This window comes from Leptinotarsa decemlineata, unplaced genomic scaffold (genome assembly GCF_025532065.1).
Source record: "Leptinotarsa decemlineata unplaced genomic scaffold, Ldec_3_MD MMD2_tig00002974_RagTag_RagTag, whole genome shotgun sequence".
In the NCBI taxonomy this organism is placed as follows: domain Eukaryota; kingdom Metazoa; phylum Arthropoda; class Insecta; order Coleoptera; family Chrysomelidae; genus Leptinotarsa; species Leptinotarsa decemlineata.
The window spans coordinates 7,138,938-7,156,863 of NW_027412578.1; the positions used below are offsets into that span (position 1 = coordinate 7,138,938).

Sequence of the window (17,926 nt, forward strand, 5' to 3'; positions counted from 1 at the left end):
TGGGATTGTTCAATGCGATTTTGTCTATTATAAATGAAACCCATAACAACAGTTATTCGATTTTCTTCAATTCCAAAATAATGAAAATCTCTTCTTCACTTCCAAAATCGATAAGGTTATTTTTTTCATCCAAAATACGCACTGTAATGTTGTGAATCAATTGACGACCTTCTGGACTGACAGGCATATATATAATACTGTGTGGTTCTTTAGTAAGATTGTAGCCAGGTTCAACATCAATATCGAATGAGAAAAGAATGTGGGATTCTTCACCATTTATATATGAACCGGATATTATATTGCAATCTAAGCGGATAAGTCTCACAGTTGTAATGTTTATTGGTAATGATGATTCATGTATCTGATTTGGTGGAAATATTTCATGAGCGAACCCCATCATTTCTGCTATTGAATTTGGATGTGTCAGATCAATTTCATATTTGGATCGCATTTCACATTTGAATGTATTATTATTGGCGTGTAGATAGAAAATATCATCTGCAACGACATCATTTGGTTTTTTATCATGAAACAATCTGAACATGATATGTTTCTGTATGACGGCATTGATCTCTTCTATTTCATAAGCACCACATGGAATTTCAATTGTCAACTTTTGGGGTATCGATGAGTTGTCATTACTGATTCTAAAACTAACTAAGTTATTAGCTTCAGTTATATTATTGATTGTATTGCATCCATAGAATCCCAAAAGTCCTAATCCATAACGACTGTTCCTATCCAATTCAATTGGTGGAAAAAAATCCGCACTCAAGACACTTGTCCCGACAGCTTGTAGCTCGAACTTTCGTGACATGACTGATGAATATTTTGAAACACATTTCAATTTATTATTGTACACAGCAACAGCACATTTGAGACAATTTACACTTTTTGGAAGGTGTTGTATTGTAATAAGTATCATTTTTATTGATACCAATATTCACATCCTCTATATTACAAATACAACACATAGATTTCCGAGGTATAGGACCGTCATTAACATCCGATTCTGAATTTTGATCGTGGTGGTGGTGCTCATAACAATATCTATGTTTCATTATATCGATGTCATCTTGCAGATGCTTAGGCAACTTTTCCCAAACATATGCAATCTCATGTGCAACACATGCAAGTATCACTTCCTTAGGCATATTTGCAAGCATCACTTTATCCATTTTTTTCAAGGTACCATATTTTGAAAACATTCTAAGTGAAAACCCCATTCCCTTGATAGCCTCCCGATCCAGTTTTGGTGTTGAATCCATTTTTATTTGGAAAATTATTTAGAGAGAAACTGCAAGCACAAGTGACCACAGAGAACTGTATTAAATTTCTGTTGTCGATCATAGTTATATTTGATTTTTACATTCGAACATTTTCGAAAGAATCGAGTCAATTCCAATGGTGGGGGTAGATCTCCAAAACTATCGAAATATGTGACTTCTTTCCCACATTTTTTATATGCCACCCAATGTGTTCCTGGTCCACTTATTCCATCTAAATTAACAATAGCTGTCTCGTTTTGTTTTGGACCTGAAGATGGTAATCTATCACGCATAAAAACACCACGAAAATGTGGAATTTTCATTTTTTGTGCATAATAACTGAGATCGAGATCAGTAAGAGGCCTCTGAGGTAGGGGTTCAATTAGTTTTTTGTTTTGTTTGTGGCTTTGTATGGTTTTAAATATAGTCCTAAACCTTTACGGTATGGTTTGAGATATATTCCACTTCCGCGTTTGCCTAATGCTACAGCCTCCATGGTTTTATTGTGACGATTGGCTTCCATTAAAGCCGCTCTGCTGGCTTTTGCCGAATTCACGGCCTTGGTAATACCAGCAGCAGCTCCCGCCAAACTTCCTAGTGCGGATAGTCCAGCAAAAATTGGTATCAATGGTAAAAGTCCACCGATCTTGGGAACAGGAATTATGCGTGGTGTGCGGATTTTCTTCTTTCCACCGGCAGCTTTAAGGTATTTACGTGCCGCCTGCAATGCCACAGTGATAGCTTTTTTGCTATTATTCGTCACAAATTGATTCCCACCAGCTTTCTTCAATACATTTCGCACTTTATGGACTATCCCAGCACCAAATGCAACTTTTTTAATTTTATTTTTCTTCGTTTGTTTCCTCTTACATTTTTTCTTATTGGTACTACAACCCATGCCCATATGTCTTTTCGCTTTCATAATGTTGGTGACAAGTAATGCAGCTGCTCTTTCCCCAATACTCGCGTCCTTCGATTTAACCCTATCCCAAGCGCTGTATTCAAGTTCTTTGTCGGCTAAATGTCTTGCTGCAAGATCGGATGGATGCTTAGAATATTGAATATCGTGTTTTTTGCATTCAATATCTAATTTATTGATTCCAGGGTCGTTACGAGCTAAACGTTGTTTCAATTTTGTACCCGGTCCACAGTATTGATAACCTCCGGTAGATGTAATTCGAAAGGAAGTTTGTTTATTAAATCATTAACAAAACCACAACCTCTTTTAATTTTACGATCACTTTCAATACGTCCGTATCGTTTGATGGTACACATTGAAATGAATAAGCTAATAACATTTATATAGTCTCCAACCACGGCACGATGCGCATTGTAAAACAGAAAGAAAAGTTTGCTGTAGATAATCTAGATGAGAAATTTGGTTGTGGATTGAATGGACAAAGGGTATTCAGACATGGTCCACTACTTCCATCATCAGTTCGAGGACTCATTATAGGACCTTCAAATTGTGGAAAGACGAATGCAATGATATCACTATTAACACATCCACAAGGACTGAGATTTAGAAATGTGTATCTCTATTCGAAATCACTCAATCAACCTAAATATCAGTACTTGCGAAGTGTTTTGGAACCTATAAAAGGATTAGGTTTTTATACATTCAGCAATAATGCAGAAATAGTGGAACCCTCCGACGCTAAGCCTAATTCTGTTTTCATTTTCGATGATGTAATATGTGAAAAGCAAGATATTATTAGATCATATTTCTGTATGGGACGTCATAAGGATGTTGATTGTTTTTATCTAGCACAGACATATTCACGGGTACCCAAACAGTTAGTGCGTGACAATACCAATTTCATTATAATGTTCAAACAAGATGAGACGAATTTACATCACATTTATTCAGATCATGTTTCACCCGATGTAACATTCAAACAATTCCAATTGATGTGTGTTAAATGCTGGGAGGACCAATATGGATTTCTAGTCATTGATAAGGATAGAAAAATAGATGAAGGTAGATATCGCAAAGGATTCGATAGTTTTATATACCCATGATCTTGTTTTTGGAACTTATTCGATCACTGAATATTGTAGTGGTCACTTCACCAACGAATTAAGCTTTAATTCAAAAAAAAGGGCATTATGAATACAAAAAAAGATCCTGAAAATAAAAACAATGAAATAAATTTGAAACGTCAACTAGTAGAGACAACAGAAGCTGTCAGGCAGAAATTCAACTCTATCAAGAATGATAATATTGAAAATCGTACGACACTTGAAAGATTGTATGAGCCCATAATGAAACCATTGAATGTTTTATCATCAAACGCTACTTCTAAATCACCAGTGTTATCACCAAATCATGGAACTGTTCAATCTACTTCAAATTATCCCATGAGTACTCCAATAGGAAGAAAACAATCTTTTGGTAGTGTATCATCTGTGAATAGTGACACGAGCACACTTCAAGACGATATGAGAACAACTCTATTCGAAACACCATCATCGTCCCACATCGATTCCTCGGATCCTGACATCTCACCTGTTATGAATGAAAGTGGTGAAGATGTTTTGATGAAACATTTGAATAATATAAAATCTAGAAATCCAGCATATGATGGAACATTTGGCGTACGTATGGATCCAATTACACAAAAGCTGAAAATGGGAAGTCTAGTGGTAAATTTCAAAGATGGAAACATTTCATTTTGGGATGCTAATAAAGTGAAAAAATATGAATGCGCAGGTAGTCCAGAATTGTATGATATGATTTTTTTGAAGAATCCACAAGATGTTGATAATGAAGAAACTCGTCAAGTATATTCCAAAATATTGAAAATAACGAATGCTCCATATAAACAATATCATCTGAAGAATGGTTTTAAAAATACAAATTCTAAAAAATTTCGTGAAGTTATCAAACCTCTATTAGACTCACGACAATATCCAATAAGAAGTAGAAGTAAAATTGGTGGAGCACTCAAACGAGTGAAAATGGAGAAAATATATAATTCTAAACCTGTGAATTATGTGTACTGGAATTCACCGAAAGAGTTAGTTGCTCGCCTACGACTATTGGTAGCTTCAAAGTCAGCCGGACATACCGGACATGATAATGAAATAATTTCAATAATTGAAGAATTACGTGAAGAAGGTATAATATATTAACATATTCACATGTAATGATCACTGTCACATCATCATTCAATGCAGTAACATTATCACCTTTTCTCTTTAATCATATTGAAATAGAATGACTAATGAAATAAGTGATGTCAAACGACAAGTTGTTAATGAATTACATAAACCTGCAAGACGTAATTTTCGTAGAAGAATAACCACCATCAAAGGTTTTGCAGATCTATGGCAAATAGATTTAGCTGAACTGCAACCTTATGCAAAAAGTAATGAAGGATACCGATATATACTTGTAGTGATAGATTGTTACTCCAAATATCTGTGGACTGTAGCAGTTAAAGATAAAACAGGTAGTACAGTAACTAATGCAATGAAACATGTACTGAAAGAAGCCAAATACTCCCCCAAACACATACAAAGCGATCAAGGGAAAGAATTTTTCAATAAAAGCTTCTCATCTCTCATGCGAGAATATAATATCAATCATTATTCAACATTTAGCACAAAGAAGGCAGCTATAGCAGAAAGAGTGATTCGTACAATAAAGGCATGGCTCTACAAGGAATTTTCGATGAGAGGTCACCACAAATGGCTTGATATTCTTCCAATTATAACTAGTAGATATAATAATAAAGTTCATCGTACAATAGGTATGGCACCCATCAATGTTGATTCAACAACAAAATTAAAATTCAAGGGTATCAATGGAATTGGAGGAAGACAAAGTAAACCCAAATTCCAATTAAATGATATTGTACGTATAAGTAAATACAAACATATTTTTGAAAAGTCTTACACTGCGAATTTTACCACGGAGCTATTCAAGATTGTTAAAATTAATAAAACCATCCCAACGACTTATAATCTTGAAGATATGAATGAACAGCCGATTAGAGGATGTTTTTACGAAGAAGAGTTATTACGAACCGAGAATCCTGACGTATATCTGATTGAGAAGGTGTTGAAGAGAAGAAAAAATAAAGTATATGTAAAGTGGTTAGGCCTTCCTAGCGAACAAAATTCTTGGATTGATGAATCAAATATGGTTTAAATGTATATAATAGTGACTTTTATGAATAAAGTAATATTAAAGTTCATTATTGTTTTCATTTCAATTATAAGTATGTGAACTGAAAAATATTGCAGCGGTAAACATTGCCCCAGCCATTCGCAATGTTCTGTGTATACCAAACCAAATTAATTGTATACTCCATTCCCGCTTATATTTTTCAACTCACGATATTGAAAACACATTATCATTCCCAAAACTAATCGCCGTCACTTTGAAATGCAGTATCCAACTCTTTTTGCCAATTATCTCTCACTGATAATGCTGTCTCATAAAGCTTAGTCGACTCCTCAAGCTCAGCCTGAGCTTGCATTCTCGAACGTTGATGGAATTGCTTATCTTTACCAATTTTTGAACGGAGTTCATCAGCATCTTTAGACATTCTAGCCAATTCAACCTTCGCTAATGCAATCTTGGCATCTAATGCTTCAAGAGTTTCATTATTAGCATTAATAGCTCGCTCACTCTTTTCAAGTTCAGCAATAGTCATCTGTGCCTTTACAAGACGGCATTTTGCTTTCCTTTTCATTTCCCCAAACCGATGGAGGGGGCTGAAAGAAGATAGCGGTTCAGCTTTCAAATCACTCTTCATTTCTTTAGGAGTACCTTTTGGCTTCCTCTTCGATCTGTCACTTTTCGTTGCGGGTTTTTTCTGTCGCACAACACTTTTGGATTCTTTCTTTTCTTTAAAGTCAGTGACAATCGATGAAGATGCCTTAGTAACCTTCCTCTTGATTGTTCTAGATTTCTTATCAACACCAAGAGGAAGGGTAGATGAAGAGTGTTTGAGTGATGATAATTGCGAAACGATCGGATTTTCAATAATAATTTGCTCATTTGGTTCTGGCACATCTGCAAAGTTAACGAAGTCGTTAATATCAAAATCATTTATCGAATCTTGACTCGATAAATGTAATACTGGAATATTTTCAAAATCAGTCTGATCGATATCAACAAGTGGTGAACCATCTTCAGCAATCAATAGCGGCATAGAGCTCATGATTATTAAGGTCTGAGGAATGATATGTGATAGCAATAGAATGTGGATAGGAAAGGTGATGATGTTACTGAGACCTCACCATTTATAGAAGAAAATAAACTAGCGCATGCGCTCTTTCATCAACTGGCACATGCGCTCTCTCACTAAACTATTCACGCATGTAACAATCTTTGTCATTTAAGAGGAAAACTTTGTGTTGCATGCATGTATTTTTAAATGTTAGAAAATAATACAAATAAATTCAAAATATATATATATTTATTAATAATAGAGGACAATAACGATAATAAAAAATGAAAAATGTTAATATGTCTCTGTGGATGTGGAACGTTCTTTGACTCTATTCCTCAATAGTTGTTGCTCGTGCGTCAAACACCAACATTGAAAAAAATGGATTCTCCTATTGGGGTAGAGTTGACCAACCTTCTCACACAGATCCCAAGTACTTCTACATGCATTGCATACATGATTCCAACAATTCATGGAATATGTATCACAACGCAAACAACGTTGCAGTGGAGTTGGAACGGCAGCACAGATACCACAAATATTTCTACAGATACCTATATTGTTAAATATTATAGGTTCGGAACACTTCAGACACTGTAACTGTTGTTGACGATAATCCGATTTTGTTCGCTTCGGTGGATGAGAAGGAGGCGATAGTTGAATCCGCAACACGCAATCACTACACATACCAGTACATGGATTGATTGAATCCTTAGGTCTACTTATTTGACAAAAGTAGCACACAATAGCCCCTGCAATCATCATTGGGTAGACACACACTTTTGGTTTTTCATTCCACTCTTTTGGAAACGGCATTTTACTAATTCGATTAGAAATATAAAGAGATGACTTACAGAAACTCTGAATGCTCTCTCCTATACCTACGATCTCTATTTATACAAATCAACATCATGTGGAAGTATAGTGGGATAACTTCTCCTACTATTCCACTCTAAACGAGTCAAGTGGGAGTCGCATCACCTCCTATATAAGTTGACTTGCAAACCTAGAGTTCATTCATTCACTCTCTACAACTGTGAGCAAACAACAACAAGATGAATTCTGCAAAAATAAATGCTGCATTAAATAGAATAGCTGCTGTTGATGAAAACAATTGGATAGACGAATCAGATGATGAGGATGTCAATGTTCCGCTAGAGGAAGTAATAGTTGAAGCAGAAGATGTTGGAGTCGATGAAGATGAGATAGACGAAGTTGAAAACGAGGCCAACCAAAGCGACGAAGATGATGACGTGATGGAGTTTGAGAGGGTCATGGATGAAGAAGGAGATGATGAAGGGATAGAAGCTGACACAACTGAAGGTGATGGTGCTATGAGGATCGGTATGCGAACACTCAATGTCAGTGAGACACTGGAAGATCCCTTGGATTTGTATTGTGCATTGGATGCATACGTATTGATCAGCACAATAGATGGAGAGAACAAAAAACTATGTTGGTGCTGCTTTCGGTTTTATTCGCATAGAAACAATAATGGAGGGTGGTATGCCCATGTCAACACCCACAACACTGTCTCAATTATGGAAATGGGACAGAATTGGTGTGAAGCTTGCGAGAGGCCACTAACAAACTTCACCCGAGTATCTACATGTATTATATGTAATAATGTCCAACCTGTGGCACAATAACCGTGGACCTACTGGTCAAAAAAAAAACAACAGCCCTTTTCAGGGCTACATTATTCACACAAACAGTAGTTAGTTGTATTAGTATTCATAGATTATGTGACAAATGAATACTTTGATTAATAAAAGTCTAAGTTGGAAATTTGTTAGTCTTTGAATATCTATACATTATATGACAAATAAATTACTACTTTGACTGAAAAGTCGAAATTTGGAATTTGATAGTCATTGAATATCTATGCATATGATGAGTACTACTTTAAATGAAAGTTGAAGTTGGCATTTGTCAATCATTCATATGCATATAATGATGAATACTTTCACATACATATATTTCGTTTGAGATTATAATGTTAACATAATGTTAACAATGGTATGAATCTGTTTCTGTTTGAAAGTATAATGGTAGCTCTGAAAAGAGCTATTTTTTTTATTGTTTCAGTCTTTAATTGTAGCCCTGAAAAGGGCTGTTATTTTTTTATTAATCCATGCAATGATATGGACTAACGCTCCTCATCATCAGAAACAATAATTATGGTATCGTCATCTGAATCAGATGATATACTAATGATATCATCCTCATAGTAGTCATCTGAATCAGATGATATACTCATGATGTCGTCGTCGTCATAATCAGCTGAATCAGATGATATACTAATCACATCATCCGCATTATTATCGTCAACAGCATCTATGTCGTCCTGAATACCTTGTTCCACTCGTTCTGCGAAATCATCAGGAAGATCATAGATTCGCTGCAGAAATTGAGCGAAGGTTGTACTCAAATGATCAGACGTTGAATCTATTTCATGTACTTGGATGGGTCCTGTACTCGACATTGTGGAAGAATGATATAGAACTGGGATTGTTGCTATATTTATATTGGAAGAAATGAAATGGAGGGGGTGAAATGTAGAACAGTGTTTGAGATTCGAAAACATCAAGAATGAAACTCTGAGCGATTATTAGGAGAAATTCTAGTGATTATTATGGAAAAAAAACTAATAAGAGGGAGAGGAAGGGAGGAAGACACTGCCCCAGCCTCGCAGTGCCTCGTGTACACCAACCAAAAAGTGTGTACTCCGTGGAAGGAAAGGAAAGGAAATGATGGACGAGTAGATGATTATATGTCATCATCGGAATTGAGGACATCATCATCGATTAGGATTGGGGATGGCGGAGGACTATCCTCGATGAGGATAGGGGATGGTGGAGGACGTCTAACGTCAAGCTCGTCATCAGCATCATCACCAGAGTCGTCGTCGTCATCATCGTCGTCGTCGCTACTCATTGGGACAATGTCATCATAAGCAGGGTCCCACCATCCGTCAGGATCTGGATATTCCGAGTCATCCAAGTGTCCTTCGTCACTGCCAGTGACATGCTGAACTTGCATCCTGATGTCGTGATCCCGGTATTCGTATGGCGGACTGTGGGGTTCCGTGGTGGAAGAGACAACCTGTACCTGGCTGTTATCCCAGTAATTGAAGTTGTACCCCTGATCCGGGCAGCTATAGGGTTCGGAGGTTGAATCGGGTTCCATCTCGATGCTAGCTGATCAACTGAATGTTTCATCAGATGATTTCTACTTTTATACTTTCGAGAGGGAGTGGGAGAGGAGTGGAACATTGAGTAGGGGTAAATTGTAGTGTGACATAAGACATATTCAATGAGTAGGGGTAAATTGCAAAGTGACATAAGACATATTCAATGAAAGAGATACTTGAATGGATAAAATACAAATGAAATATACTTGTCGATTTCACTATGAAACATGTCTATTTTTTTATTTTTTAAATTTTCTTCACATGAAATTATTTACAAGTGATTAGAGAACACAAAAATTGATGTGAGGTATTTGTCTAGAAGAACTTGGAATTGAAATAAAAAAATAATAATGATAATAAGAGGAAGTGAAGAAAAATGCTCCAACCATCGCATTGTTCAATGTGTACCAAACCAAAAAACAGTGTACACCCTTTATTTCACTTCCTTTTCCTTTATTCAATATAAACTTAACAAATATAAACTTAAAACTACCATAATTAAATACTCCTAACTAACCTAAAACTAATCTTACATTTACACTTCATCTACAAAAAGAGTGTCCATAACTGTCACTACTTTTTTGTACAGCTCTATCGAAGAGGTCTTTGCTTTACACCTTTCCTGCAGAGATGCATAATTCCGATCTATTTCGGCCATTTCCTTTTGGAGTTCCCTCCGTCGGTTATCCATTTCAGCCATTTGTCGCTTCATGGTAACCAACTCGGCCTCGCTAGATCGGGCAGCTCGTTCTGCTTTCTTGCATCTCTGCAGAAAAACACTCATCTTTTCACTAACCTCTCCGATAGGCTGTGGCACCAACACCTCAGGATCCGCCGGTGTCGCTGGCAGCGGTGGTAGTCGCGTCACCAACGGCGACAATATCACCAACTCCGGAGAAGGACTCCTCGGAATTTCCACTGCTGCTGGTGCTGCTGCTGGTGTGGAGGCCCTCTTACGAGAGGTCGAAAAACTACCTGCATAAGGATTAGTCCTATTGCAAGTAGCTCGGTACTTTGAAATAGGACCAACCTTTGCTGCAGGTCGTTGGCAAACCTTCTTCACAGCCCTGACTTCCTCCTCCTCCTCGAATAAGTCAGGGCTAGAAGATCTGCACCTAACTCGCGAACGCGAAGTGGTTGGCTGGTCAACCGTCACCGCTCTCGAAGATGCTGCCTCCTCCTGGTCAGCGGACACCGGCAGAATAGACGCCACAGCATTATTCACCTCCTGTGTATTGGTTGCCATTCTGAAAAAGAAGAAATAATACAAAGTTAGTTGATATAAAAAATAACATTCCTAATTTACTTACTCAAATATCAAGTTGGTCGTTGGAACGTACTGCCTTGTTGTGGAGTGGACTGCTCTCGATGAGATGACTTCTCGAACTGAATGTTGTGGAGTGCTCTCCGGAGGGTATCGACTTCGATGCGTGAGCGGTGGGAAAATGGTGGGAGCGCACATGCGCGATGAGGGTAGGGGTGTACATGCGCAAATGTTGGGAGTCGGGGGGCGGGGCTTCGGGGAGGGGAGGGGCGGGGCTTCGGAAAGGGGGCGGGGCTTCGGAAAGGGGCGGGGTATCCGAAAAGTTGGTGGCGACGGGGGGGGGGGGGGGGGGGGGGGGGGGGGGGGGCGTGGCCCTAACGGGCCCCGCCCACTGCCTGGGCTCCGCCCAGGTGGGTGGGGCCTCCGGCCCCAGGTAGGCGGGACATCTGGAGAGACATCTACGCCCTCTTCGCGCGCGCGTTCGTAACATAATATGCAACCGAACACCTAACCTAACGTATTAACGTATTAACGTAACCTAACCTAGTACGCTAACCTACCGCTATGCAACCGAACACCTAACCTATCGTATGTATTAACGTAACCTAACCTAGTACGCTAACCTACCGCTATGCAACCGAACACCTAACCTAACCTAACCTAACCTAACCTAACCTAACCTAACCTAACCTAACCTACAGTAACTATTAACCTAACCTAACGAGGGAATACTAACCTAACACCTAACCTAACGTAAGTATGCAGCTAACCTAACGTAGCTATTAACCTAACCTAACGAGGGAATACATTCACCATGTTGGTTCCATTAATACATCATCAGTTGGTTTTGGTTTTGGTTGTATTATTCTATGATTTGGATTAATGTTCAGTCCTGGATATCCCAGTCCACCTGATGATGATGGCCTGACTTTATAGTTTCTCTCCAAAACTTCTTTATGTTTTTTCTCCAATACTTCAACTCTCTGTTCCAGTACATCATACTTTTTCATTGTAGTCCCTGTTATGTTTGACATAGCATCAAATTTTTTATTTGTAGACGCTGTTATGTCAGACATTTTTATGTCTACATCACTTGTAAGTTTGTCAAATTTACGAGTGAAAGTTATCCGAGCCTCTGCAATTTTATCGTTAAATGCTTGCCGGGCGTCCCGAGCAATATTGCCTATTGTGGATTGTATTGCAGCTTGTAGGGCTAGAAGTATAACTTCCTTTGCTCCATTAATTTCCCCCTCAAGATATGATACAGTTACACAATCACTCTTGTCAATTGGTTCACTTGTATTTTTCAATATTTTCCTTTGCATGTCATAATGACCATCTTTTGTTAATTTAAAACCATTCCCAGGAGGACCTCGAATGACATTACCACCCCATTTTCTTTTTCTACCAAACTTATCGATTGTTTTAGACATTGTGCACTCTACGATGATTCTCTTCAAACTGATATTTCTGTCATTTACATTATACTATATATTGCAGTAATTGATTAGGGAAATAGAAATAATACAAATAAAATTTTAATCATTTTATATTCATTACAGTAATACATATACATACATACATAATACATTAATATCACATTACTTCTATCATATATTATTAATTATAAATGGCTACATAAATATCAATATTGAATTTTCCGGTTTTGAAGATATTGAATGATATTTCAATCATTGATCTCGGCAGATAATAAATTAATCAATTGATCCAATGGAGTCTCCTGAGATTGTGATTGTTGAATAATATTACTTATCCAACGAATGTTCTCATTTGGATCGTTTTCATAAAATTCAATATCATTATGACCCCAAGGAAGAGTGTGGGTAGTATTCGGAATGATAAATCGTTTATCATCGTGATATGATAATGCAACTTTATTTTTTAATTCAGTATACATATCATGTAACACGCTTCTAAATGAATTCATCTTTCTGAATATCATACCACCTTGTTCGACGATTTTTTGATAATCTTCGCATGTCAATTCATTCTTTATTACAGATCGTTTAACCCCTTTGGCTTTCTTAAATTCACCATCAACAGATTTCACATAATATGCTTTAGCACCTGTACCATAAAAACTCATGATTGGATCATTTGGAAATTCATCTTTGAAGTTACCCAAGACTGAACTTGTTACTGGAATATTGAATTGGTTAACTATACTGTAATTGGATGTATCAAATCTACTTATGTTAGTTTTTATGAATTCATAAAAATTTTCTGTGTTTACTTTAAGAATGAGCGAGTCGGTATCTGTGTAAAGTAAAGAGACATTTTCATCAAAGTGTTGTTTGATGCATCCATAGAAAAAGTCATACATGACTGTTTTAGATAATTCTAATATGGAAAATCCCAAATATAATGGTTTATCGTAATGAACCTTCACTCTACCCAATTGAATGGCAACGAAATTATCAGTGAAAATTGAACAATTTTTGAAATTTGGTTTGGCTATGAGAGTGCTGGCACCTATATTTTTCTTTATATTTTCCCAATGTGTAACGAGTCTAACATCAATTCGATTATCTACATTCTCCATTGTCTTTCCATACACCGCATTATTCATTAGTTTATAGAAATCTTTAACAGATTTGTTGTTAGACCTATTACGCATTTCAGTATTAAGATCTATATAGGGTTTCATCCAGCATGATTGTTTGAATTTCAATACTCTATGTGTATTCATTACAATCAATCCATTTTTGACAGCTTGCTGTAGATTCCTATAATGAACAATATATTTTCTTTTATCATTCAAATTTGGAATTAATTTGGGAATTTTCGATTGTGTACGAGGTGGTATTATTTTTTCGACTAAAAATGGAAGGTCAGAATGTTTATCATGCAACTCTTGTGGATAATGAATGTCCACTTCAAATACATACCCATACGGACTATCAGTACTCACATCCATCACATCGAGATTAAGAATTTCATTTGGTGTCAACCATGTAAATTCACTTGTTGGTAGAGGTTGTGACATACTGTGACCGTATAGATTTGTTGCATCTAAATATGTAATGAATGTGGAAGGTTCGTTGGGATTATAATTGGGTAAAAATCTATTATTTGCTATATGTTTCCTCTCGCTACATTGACTAATTCCACCTCGTATACCTTTTTGAAAAAAGTGAATCATATCAATGTCAGTTAGTAATTCCAATTCAACATTAGTGAACTTCAACATGGCATCCCATGATAATCCAGGTGCAGTGTAATATTGTGCCGGATCTAAGTTATATATCTCTAAACTTGTGGTGCGGAAGTTTTCAAAAATATCACATAGTAGCAATACATCCGACTTCAAATACAAATCAGAGTATTCCCCCAAATTCTGACACTCGAATAAATTCCAAACTTTTCTAGCCCTATCATAATCAGTTTCCGATATATGTTCACAATTGAGTGTGTCATAAAACTGATTTTTTGTCGGAAGTAATGGATAATTCAATTTGTCAATGTCATCAACAAAACTATATGGAAATACACCTTTCTGTCTCATCAAATTGAATTTCTCAATTTGTGGGAAATGTTTGTGCATCTCCAAACATTGATCGGAGGTCAAGTTTGCACCCAACTTCTCCAACGAATTAGTCATAAATTTATAACTATCGATAAATCTCATTTTGAGATAATTCTTCCTAACCACACCATCTTTATCGGTATAGCTGTGTGTAAAGAGATGCTTCGTGAAAGATATATATTTCTCTTTAGTTTGCGGGATAACATCAACTTTCTCTTTATTCCTATACAATTCTTTTATGAATAAATGACAATCATAACCACTTAAATTATGAAAAATGATAGGTATGAAGTTTGGTATTTTGAAATTTAAATTACATTTCGAGTGAGCGGCATGTGATCTTTTCTTTCCTGTGACATGACAATGATCTCTTACTTTGACGTCACCATCAGTAAATGCTTTATTACATATACCACAAGTTCTGGCTGCAACAAACTGTTCTTCTTCTTCGACAGTTTGTGTATCCATTGGTTTAGGGTTTCTGAGATGATTTTCATGTATCTCTTTCAAATCATCTTCAATGCTACTCACAAATTTCTGAGCTGCATCTACACCCCTATATGTAACAAATTTTGTCAAATCATCATTATATGAACACTTTATCAAATAAGCAAATGAATATGGGGCATGTTTGAATGTTTTAATCGTGTATGAACTTCCAGGATTTGGCTCATTCACATGAATCGGTTTAAGCACTGATTCAAAATCAGCATACACTACAAATGGCACCCTCATTTGCCTCTCAAAGTTTTCAAACATTAGTTTATTTTCCGCAACCATTCTACCATATTTATTGATCTTTAAATTAGTAGTTGGTGTTGTGGTACTAATGTGATTACAATCATACATATTATGACGTAAAAGCAATCTCTCATCAGAAAAATATATCAAACATCCGTCACAAAAATATTTTTTCTGTCTATGAGCTGATAGTTGATTAGAAACTAATCTTGAAAGATCTTTGATCCAACAATAGTGACCATTACCGGAGTCATCAGTTATAAACAACAAATTGACATGTCTCCGGAGTCTTCTCTGTGAGTATCGCAATGGACCAATCACTTCATACTTCATTTTACCCTTCTCAAATGTACTCTCTAAACCGTAAACATTAATTGAAATATCATTCCTATCTTCGAATATTTCGATACTCTTATTATTAACTTTAACCGGAAAATCCATACCTGTGACATCTAAAACAGTGGAAAAATGTGGATATGACGTAAGTTCGGACACTCGACTATCTGCAGGATATAATGCTGATGTTATAGCCCAAGCAAAACAATATTGATCTTCATTACGAACATTCACAACAGCTTTCTTCCATTGAATACATTGAGGCAGCTTCACATATGAACGTCCTTCCAGTGGACTGTATTTATTAATGTTGACCTCGAGAAACAATATTTTTTCACAAGTCCAACCTGAATTATAAAAAAAAAAAATATTACTATTCAATCTTATTGAAATTTTTAAAAAATAAATACCTGAGTCACGATCCTGGAACTCAGTCGTTTGTGCCACAATTACATCACGGAATCCATCAAAAACAGCATTCAAATCTGAAGATTGGTCCACTATTTTATTTTGGGAATTAAATGACTTCGTGTCCCTCGAATCATCAGTCTGAAGAATATAATTCCCAAAAACTTCCATATTCACCTTGATGCTTTTATGGATCCTGATGGCTGATTCCAGTAATTCAATGACCTTCTGCCTAATCTTATTGAAAAATGAAATGTAGTCACTGGTTACAATCGAACTCTCCACCCTGTATGTAGCAATGCGGCAATTGAATGCATTCGTTATAATTTGAACACCGTCAGACAATTGAACACATGCATTATTTTTATGACTCATGGTTCTTCGGTGAGAATTCACTTGGCTCATAGGAATTGTCACATTACAACAATTGCACGTATACATAGGTGTTGCATTATCCACTCTCACCCGTTTCACTGCAGGCCCTCCTTGGCAACTCTGGAGCTGATGCCGACGAAGATTATCACTACGAGTGAAAGATTTACCACAGTCACAGGAATACATTTTATATAATAGTTCTCACTAACTCACTTGATGTAAACTGACATAGCCAACACTCGTACGCTTCTTAAATACACTCTGATAGGACCCGTCAAGACGTCATAGCCAACCCCACTTCTCAACTACATGCGCCAAGATTACCTCCCAACTGAATGCGATAACAGATGTCGATATACGAGCAAGCAGTGGTCGTTGCGGTCTCGGAGAGGGTAGACGCTAGGCAAACAGTCCTCGGCTGCCGTTGTGTCACCATCGATAGCGGGGCTAGAGCGAACCTTCATCGCTTCAGGAGAGGTGAGGGCAGACCGATGAATACGCATTACTCTGCCACACGTCGTGGAGTGAACATGTCGCTCTCTAGCCGTTGAACGGTTATTGCTGTGACGTCACTCCACTACTAACTTGGTGCCCTAACACCGATGGAGCATTTATTACTTGGAGGATCTTCGAAGTATGCAGACGTATGTTTGTACATAGACAAACAAGCACATGATGAAACCCTGTACCGTGCATTCTCCTACACACACACATAAACACACAAAATCTCATATGAAAAAAAAAATCTGAACGATCCATGCACCAGACACTTCAAGGTCACAACGCCTTGACTTCACTGCACAACAAAAAAAACTTCACCAAACAACAACCAATAAAAAAGCAATTAATACGTCATAGTGGTGGGGGGAGGCCGAGAATCAGCTGTAAACAACTACTGTCCCTAGCCGGATAGAAGTCATTGCATTAAAAAAAAAGAAATTCAAGCACTTAGCTGAACAGATTCTAATCGCTGAAAGAAATTTTGATATAATGGAGAATATGCATATCCTTTTTTATTTCTTCTGAAAGGAACATGCAACAATTTGAGCGTATTTGAAAAAATTTCCCAGTTCCTGAAGAAATATCCGAATAGTTTCATCGCCAACGATACGTGTCACAGTTTTTGATAATCATACTATCGATCTACAGAAAAACATGCCTTCGAAATGAGAACATGTTATTCTTTCTGATATCTCATTTATAGAGAGCAAGAATCAGAGTGGCCACAAATTAGACCCTCGAGGTATGCCTAAATTGGAAATGTAGCACCTCCCTATCCGACAAACTAAAATTGATTTGACAGTTCGAGCAATCTTATTGAAAAAGTTGAGAATCCGATTCATTGAAGTTTTTTCAAAATTGACAAGTGCTCTAGCTCATCGAAAGCTTTTCTTATATTGGTTTATCACATACACTTGTTCTGTTGAATCGAAATTACAAGAAAAATATTTCGTTGGTTTTATTATCATTCCAATAGAATCTTATGAAGCAATAGTCAGTCGAGAAGCCAGTTCAACTATCTCAAATTTGACTAATTTAGTGTCTCATCACAAAAAACAGATAATTCTTCTTAATGTTCAACTGAAAAGGGTTCTGTTCTGAATCAAAAAT

General features: G+C 36.8%; 2 protein-coding genes across 7 annotated transcripts in view; one reads left to right on the forward strand and one right to left on the reverse strand.

Moving 5' to 3' along the window:
- LOC111502419 (uncharacterized) overlaps window positions 1–17,926 on the forward strand; it is an 89,603-nt gene that overhangs the window by 59,239 nt on the left and 12,438 nt on the right. The window lies entirely within an intron of this gene.
- Window positions 10,041–17,206, reverse strand: LOC141483091 (uncharacterized). The gene is made up of 2 exons (XM_074177361.1): window positions 10,955–17,206; window positions 10,041–10,891 (listed from the first exon to the last, which is right to left on the reverse strand). Exons 1-2 carry the CDS (start codon window positions 11,104–11,106, stop codon window positions 10,180–10,182), a joined length of 864 nt encoding a protein of 287 aa, XP_074033462.1. The 5' UTR covers window positions 11,107–17,206; the 3' UTR covers window positions 10,041–10,179.

What these genes read in the sequence shown, in the direction of transcription:
- LOC141483091 (XM_074177361.1), bottom strand. Translation starts at nt 11,106, where the DNA reads ATGTGCGCTCCCACCATTTTCCCACCGCTCACGCATCGAAGTCGATAC. An exon ending in ACGACCAACTTGATATTTGA is followed by an intron (nt 10,892 to 10,954) that starts GTAAGTAAATTA and finishes CTTCTTTTTCAG; the next exon opens with AATGGCAACCAATACACAGG.